Genomic DNA, 8,214 nt, shown 5'->3' on the forward strand with positions numbered 1-8,214 from the left:
CATGGGCTGGTTGAGCATTCACTACATTCCACCCACCTATGCAGGAGATTCTTTTGATGTTACCTTTTGATCTACCAACTCTATTTGGCAAAGAATATTCCTTGAATGAAATGGATACAGTCTCCTACTGCATGATGCTCCACTAGCTCCTCTTCCCTAGTGGGTTACACACTCCACGAGCTTTCCTTTTCTGTTGCTGTATTCTTAGAAAGTGAGTTTCACTCAAAGCCTTAGTTCATGTACAAAAACTTTATTGGTAGTGGCAGAGGTAAAAGCTCTCACTTCTTTAGAGAGGAAAGTATCTATCTGAAATACATTTTCAGGTAAGGAAAATGTTAGCTTTACAATCACAGAATGAAGAAGCATATTCAGGATTATAATTAAAGATTCTGTTAGTGGTTCATTTTCTGCACAAATAGGTAATAATAGGATATTTGGTTTTACTTACTTTTTTATAAAATATTTAAGAAATGGTTATTTGAGTTTACTTTTTTTGACAAAATGATTAAGTGCCTCTCAAGTCTAATTTAATGAATTCCATTTCTCTTTGTATTTTTCAAAGTTGATCTTATAAGATTGAACATTGAAAAAGTAGTAAGTCTTAGTTAGCTGATATTTTCAAGAATTTGAACAAATCTATATTGAAATTGGGCTGAATAAATGTTTTTTTCATCAGTATCTTATAAAGTAATATAACATATCTGATACATTTATTTCAACACATTCATATGTCTTAAAAATACTGTGTTTCTATTAATCAGTTTGTTTAAATATGCAGACAAGGATGATGTTTAACTGATTGAAAACAAAGAGAGAATTATTTGAAAACAGACTTAATCATTTCATTTGTTGGTTTAGATTATAGCTAGATTCATCCAGTTTTTCTTTCACCACACAGATTCTTTAAATCTTCATTTTTAAACGTACTAAGAATCTCCTTCACAACACATTTCAGTTCTACAGGTCAAGCTTTTTTACAGGTCAAGCTTTTTAACACTTAAACATGTGTTAAATTTTTATGGAAAAAAAAAGATTAACTGAGAAGAATTTAAAATTAAAAACAGCTAAAATGAGATAAAAAAATGCATCATCTAAAAACAACGTTTTGCCACTGTTAACATGGATGGCATCATCAGGTACTCAGCATGACACTTAAGTACACCCAGTTAGTGATGCCAACCACATAAACTTGAGCTAGCATAAGTATAAACCTACTCAACCTTGTGTTTTATTTATTAAAAATGACCTCTTTTACTTTACATTTATTAACAGTAGGTTCTCAGCAAATAATTTTAACAATTTTATTTTTATTACAATGTTCTGTATCTTTCAAATGTTGGTAGACATGTGATGGAAAAGAATACTAGTCTTGACTCTGTAGGCACATTATTAACTTTATTTTAAAAAGTTAATGTGATTATTTGATACAAGCTTCACAAGTTAGGTGAAAACAATTACTCCTTTTTTCCTGGTACACTACATTGAATGGTAATGTCTCTTTAAGAAGACTAAAGGCATAAAAGATAAAACACCAAAACTTGCACAAAACCTAGGCTGGGCATGGTCTTGTGATCAGCAAAAACTACAATATGCTTCACACTTTTAGCTTTGGTTGTATAATAAACATGGCCATCAATTCTGCTATTCAGTTAAGAGTAGCCATTCAAGTGGCTGGTTTTCTTATATCTGGTTAGCAGTTCTTAATTAGGAGCTTAGAAGTAAAACTGTCACAGTTGGTGATTGTAAGTTTTCATTTCATGACATTGTATACTTCTATATAGCTAGTTATTATATCAAATTAGTTTCACTATTACTGGGTTAATTTTTAGTTTTTATCTACGTGGGTAAGCTTCCTTGATCAAAGTAATTGATGATTAAAACAGTATTTTGGTTTAAAAGCACACTGTGATATGTGAAAATGTTATTAAAATGTATGTCCTTGTTTTACATTAGATTACCACTGATCATGTAATTTTAATGTAGTAATGGAGCTTAACTTTTAAAAGTTACTTTTTGAAACTCATTTAGTAAAAAACTGTTTAGTTAGCATTATAGTTTATACTTCTTAATAACTCTGATGCATTTGTTTCACAAAGAAAAAATAATTTTTAGAATATCTTATTTATTAATAACTAAAAACATGTTTCAAATCAATGTGTTAATGGTAGAGGAAAATCTTAAGTTGTGAAGTATGCAATCACTATTGGTTTTAACCAAGTTATTAAAGAAACTACAATGGATAACTACTTTAACCAAAGTATATCCCAATTTGCTTGATATTTCTTCTACATACCTGTATACTGACAGGAGTCTAAAGCCATATTTAGATTTATAACTGACTTAAAGGTTTGGTAGATACTCTACATTATTTATAACATTTTCATCTTTTTTTTTATTCTATAGATGTACTGAAATATTTTTAAAAACAATTCGTTTTAGAAATATAATTTTTCTTTTTAATTTAAACTTATGTTTCAAGTGAAACATATGAAGGAAGACTCAACTTTAAAAGGTTATCCTCTCAACTATTTGTAGATAACTACTAAAGGGATAAATCTATTTAAATAATGCATTTTTTCCCCAATACATAAACCAGAAAATCTCCCTAAAAATGTGTAAAAATTCAGTTGCAACAGACTTCTCTAGAGGACGAATGTTGCTCAAAGTTAAACAGCCTTTTCACTTCTATTGGATTATTGGAATAATCAATATAGGGATAATTATATTTGTAGTTTATATTACAAAAGTTTTTGTTTTTTTATGCAGCATTCAGTATTAGTCATACTAACACCGCCCGACAGGTGGCTGTTTGTGCTTAAGACATTAAAAGTTGCTTCCCTTGCACATAATTGTAAAAAAGGTGAAAATGCAAGTTTGCATATATCTCCGCATGGACCCAACAAACCTCCATGCCAAATTTGGTGAAGATCCATCAACAGGAGATAAAGTAGTGATAAAAAATGGGAAAATGCTTATAAAAACCCTAAAATGCAAAACTGAAAATTTATATGTATCTCTTCATGGACCCAATGAACCTCCATACCAAATTTAGCGAAGATCTATCTACATGGGGCAAAATAGTGGTAAAAATGCCCATAAAAACTACAAAATTCAAAACTGAAAATCTGTATTATCTCCCCATGGACCCAATGAATGACCATACCAAATTTGATGAAGATCCATCCACACCCTCCAAATGTTGTGAACACACTCTTAGAAATACCAGCAACCAATAATAATTATCTAGATGGATGTTTTACTGCCCTCTTGTGTTGAGAATCAGTAATACAGCAGTCTTTACGAAAACCTTAACTAGACCTACTCTGCTGTGAAGTTATTACTTTTTTCTGTCGAAAAATTAAAAGTAGTTAGAAATATTTTATTAACTTTAGAGCCATTGAATTTGAATATTTATGGTAATCAAGATTACCTTTATGTATTCAACATGTCAATCATTCACTTGTAACAGTTTGTCTAATAACTGTCTAATGTTCATTTTCATCAATAAACTAATTTAGAAAAATTAAAAATACAAATATTTTTCAAGGGTTAAAACATACTGTGTAAAAGTAATTCACTTTCAATAAGAATGTTCTTATGATTGCAGATGCAAGAACTGGGGGAAAAAGCTAAACAGGAAATGAAAAATGGATCTTGTCTTATAGCTTGCAGATTTCCACTGCCTAGTTGGGATCCTAAATACATAATCAATGATGGAATTGACTCTGTATGGGTTTATAAAATAGACAGAGCTAATTTTCAGCCATAACATCTCAGTTTAATTACTACCATTTTGAATATCTTTTGTAATCTAATAACTGAGGAAATTCAATCAAAAACAAAAAAAAAGAAGACATAACCAGATCCACATCGTTATCTATACAATTAAAACTATATAGGTAACATGGCCTTGTGGTCATTATAATGTTAAATGAACATGCAAAAAAAGAGAAAAAACTTTTTAAAGGATGTTGTCTTTTAAAAGCTATTATTAGGGTGTATCTGTGTGTATGTATTTTAAAGATATAGAGAGATATATATATGGCTGTACTGTTCTTTATTAGTTATCTCCCTCCCACATTTATTTAATTTATAGAAAAAATACACAAACCAATATAAACCTTAAATCAAAACAATACATTTTTAAAATATCTCAAAGAGTTAGGTACATTGTTCATAACTTTTGTTTTGTAGTATCTTTGTTCTTATTGCTTTATTATGGTTCATTAAGATTCTGTGGTACTCTTCTGTCATTGGTCCTACAAGTTTACTATCATTTACTTTTTTTTCATAAAGTTACAATATATACATGAAATTGTTTTAAGCAACACAAAACTATTATTGATAAGTACAAAAAAAATTATCACATTACGAAATAAAAATTAAATTAAATTATTGATATTTATTCTGCAAATTTCAGTCCAAATACATCTGGCCATCTAAAAACTAGAGCAAAACTTAAGTTTAAAACTACATTTATTTAAACATTCCTCTTATTTAGAAACTAGAATACTGTGCTATCTTTATTATGCAGCACTTCTGCGATTTTTTGTTGGAGGTACTGCACTTTCTTTACCGTAGTTGTTAGAAGATTGAATTCTGAATGTAATACCTGAAACAGAAGAGGAGAAAAACAACACAAAAATATTTATTTTTTGGATTAGCTATTAGTTAAATACTCAATAAAATATAATTAGTATTATGCTGGATAGTGTTTACCAAAATATTCCACTTTCATAATTGATTAAACAGGTATCTGTAATTCATCACACTCTTAAAAGGCTTACCTGGACCACTGTGTAGCCAAGTTTTGTAAGTAACCTTATATTCAAGGCATTCACACCAATGACATCTTGAGAGTGCATTGTCAGATCTTTGAAGTCCCATACCAGCAGGGCAATTCTGAAATTAAGTACTCGTCAATAGAAAACTTTTATGTTTTAAAACAAAAAATTACATCAAATAATTAAGCAAAATAATTTTTTATGTACAAAGTACTAAAGTATAATTTTACCTTTAGTATAAGTTTGACTGCATTAAAATATAACACAATACAAATTAAACTACATAAGATTATGAAATAATCAAATAATTTAAATCATCACACTTATTATATTACATTTATCAGTATTTATTTGTCACCTAATCAATGTTATATATTTTATACTTGTGTGCATCTTGTGAATTGAAAATTGTGACTATTAACAGTCTGTTACACTAGTTTTCTGTGTCAAATTTTTCTACCACATTGGAGTATAAATGTTATCATTAATCACTTATTTTTTTATAATCTCAATCTACTTCATCTTTTTGTTATTTATTTATCAACACGTCAGTAAATTCCTGGTAAAAATTTATGACTGTATTAAAGATAAACTTTACATTAATTGTACAAAGACAGCATTGTAACTTGCAGCATGATGTTGGTTGAAAATACTCACCAAAGTTTCTATCATCAGTGAGCACTCATAAATATTAATACTACATACTTCAAGAGATGCAAATACTTCTTCCAAACACTAAAACTAACATGAAATGGTATATTTTAACATTTACACTTGTGGGCTTGTCCAGATATTTTTACTTTCCTTTGCTTATACCTATATATATATATATATATATATAGAAACACACACACACACACACACACAGAATGCTTAAGGGATAATTAAGAGTTTTCTAAATCACAGCTTTGACAATACACAACTACATCTAAAATATAATGTTAGTAGCACCTCCAAGTTCATTTTTTATGTAAAGTAAGTCTCAGATTACTAGTGAAGTGATCTGATAGGCACAGTTCAGTGAGATATAAAAGTATAGTAGGGTTGAACAACAGCAGTGCCTGTAAAGAAATCTATATCGACACTGAAACATGCCACAATTAAAAAAAAAAAGCCAGTCAAACTCATCAATTGATTGCAGAGTGGCTACGAGTCTCGGAAGGTGTGGTTAGCAGGATGCAGACTCACTTTCAGACTACCAATATAGTTGGCTGGAGACCTGTATCATAAGAATTATGTAACCAGCAAGTCTCAGTTTCTCAACAGAATCAACATTTCAGAGCAGAAATTGGATGATAAAGGAACATACACACAGTAAGAAACAGGCTTCATAAAGTAGGTTTTATGTCAACAACATATGAATTGACCAAAACGACACATGGAAAAATTTCTTGTTCACAGTCGTATCATGATTCACTTTGCAGCCAGACATGTACACATTTGGATGGTGGCTGAGACCAAATTCATAAAGGAAAATGGTGCATATGGTAATTCTGGCATACTAGTCTAGGCAGGAACCAGTTTTGGTTGTTAAACTAACCTTTACGTGTTGCAATGGCACTATGAATACCATATACAAATGCAGTTGGAAAAAATGTTTTTTCTAATGGATGATAACGAGCACTCTCACAATGCTTAATTGATTAGTAACTTCCTAGAATAAGAGGGTACTGAGTGAATATCCTGGTTAATGTACACATTAGATTGAATCTGATTATGTATAGCAGCATTTCAAAAACTTTACTCATCCACACCATCATTTAATAAATATGGTTTCCTGCATGCCCCCCCCTCCCCTAAATGAGTGAAAGTGTGAGTTATGAGATGTAATACATGGATATACATTAAAATGCAATATTTACTGTAGTAATTACTTATTATTTTCATTAATAAACAATATATGAAAACTTAATTGTGCATTACTGCACTATTTACTAATCACTTGTGCCCCTTTAGGGGGCAAGCCCCACAATTTGGGAAATGCTGATGTGTAGGATGTTCTATAAAGATGATTAGCAGTATGATTCCTCTCCAAACAGTTTTGATGAACTGAAACCAGCTCTAATGGAGGAGTGCACCCCATTACCTCAGAAATTCATTGATTTATTCATTTTAATTATGCAACATGAATGGACAGGCATATACAACTACTTCATGACACTTTTTCAAAACTTATAACTGTTAGTACTTACATTTTGTTATTTAATCCTTTTTTTTCCTGTTTTAAACAGCTCATTGCCTTATACTAATTATCAGTAATAACCTTGTTTAATTAAATTGTTAAAATGAACCACAGTTCAACACATATTAATGCTCTTGATAGTTTTAAACAACTATTTTTATAAATCTAAATTTTATTTTTTATTATAGAAAAGCAACTTACTGGACAAATCACTCATTTCCTTACATATTTGTAAATATGTTAGAATTGCTGAATCATAAGTAGTCTTATCTTGAAAAAATAAAATGTCATAAGTTCATAAAAGTGGACTTGAAAAATAAAAATCACCTTTTTTTTTTTACTTCGTTCAAGGTTTGGCACATACATTTGATACTTCATTGCACTAAGATCTACAAGGAGAACTTACCGATAACAGTCAGCAGGCACAGGTTTTGTGTCACTGTTAAAACCTGCTTGAACACCATAATCTACTATTGGTTGTGGTTTACCATCTTTGTTCACTATAAATTCAGCATCTATATATTAAAGAAAAAAACCTTTTCACCCAATTTATACATGAAACATTTTAATGTGTTTGACATATATATATACAATAAATTGAAACATAAAATTTGTGAAGTTTACATCCCTACATACAATATTAAGGTTTATGTGTTATCATTATTGATAAGAACTTCCGAGTGAAAGTAAAGAATAGTGTATAACAATATGTAAACTACACTACAACTGCTATATGTAGTGTTGAAAAGGCTTTAACATAACATAATATTTTGGGACAACATGGGACCTATTGGTCTATCTTGGCTGTTCCATCCTCAAAACTAAATTAAAATGATTAAAAAAATAAAATACAAATTTTTTAAACCAATCCCTTTTCATTCCTATACTTATCAAGCTTTTTCTTAAACTCGCTTAAATTTACTGCCTCTACAACATCTGAAGGCAACTCATTCCAAAGGCCAACCATCCTTTTAGAAAAATAAAACTGTCTTAGCTGAAGATGACTCCTACCTTGCTAAAATTTATATTTGTGCCCCCTAGTCCTACTATTCTCATTGGTAAATATAAAAAAAGATGATACATCAACATTATCAATTCCCTTTACAATCTTAAACACCTCAATCAGATTCCCCTTAACTCTTCTTTTTTCAAGAAATAAAAAACAGTTTGAGAGATTTCAGCCTCTCGTTGTATGACAACCTCTCCATCCCAGGCACCATTCTAGTAATCTTTCTCTGAACCCTTTCC

At 30.1% G+C, this 8,214-nt stretch overlaps 1 protein-coding gene across 1 annotated transcript in view; it reads right to left on the reverse strand.

The window, feature by feature from the left end:
* Nucleotides 1-4,382: 4,382 nt before the first annotated feature.
* Nucleotides 4,383-8,214, reverse strand: part of LOC106476949 (protein TBRG4-like) — a 15,923-nt gene continuing 12,091 nt past the window's right edge. The window contains exons 5-7 of the mRNA XM_013937565.2: nucleotides 7,373-7,481; nucleotides 4,788-4,902; nucleotides 4,383-4,612 (exon numbers count right to left, since the gene is read on the reverse strand). Of these exons, the coding sequence (XP_013793019.1) occupies nucleotides 4,505-4,612; nucleotides 4,788-4,902; nucleotides 7,373-7,481 (332 nt within the window). The 3' untranslated portion in view covers nucleotides 4,383-4,504. The remainder of the gene's footprint in view (nucleotides 4,613-4,787; nucleotides 4,903-7,372; nucleotides 7,482-8,214) is intronic.

This window comes from Limulus polyphemus, unplaced genomic scaffold, assembly GCF_000517525.1.
Source record: "Limulus polyphemus unplaced genomic scaffold, Limulus_polyphemus-2.1.2 Scaffold161, whole genome shotgun sequence".
In the NCBI taxonomy this organism is placed as follows: Eukaryota; Metazoa; Arthropoda; class Merostomata; order Xiphosura; family Limulidae; genus Limulus; species Limulus polyphemus.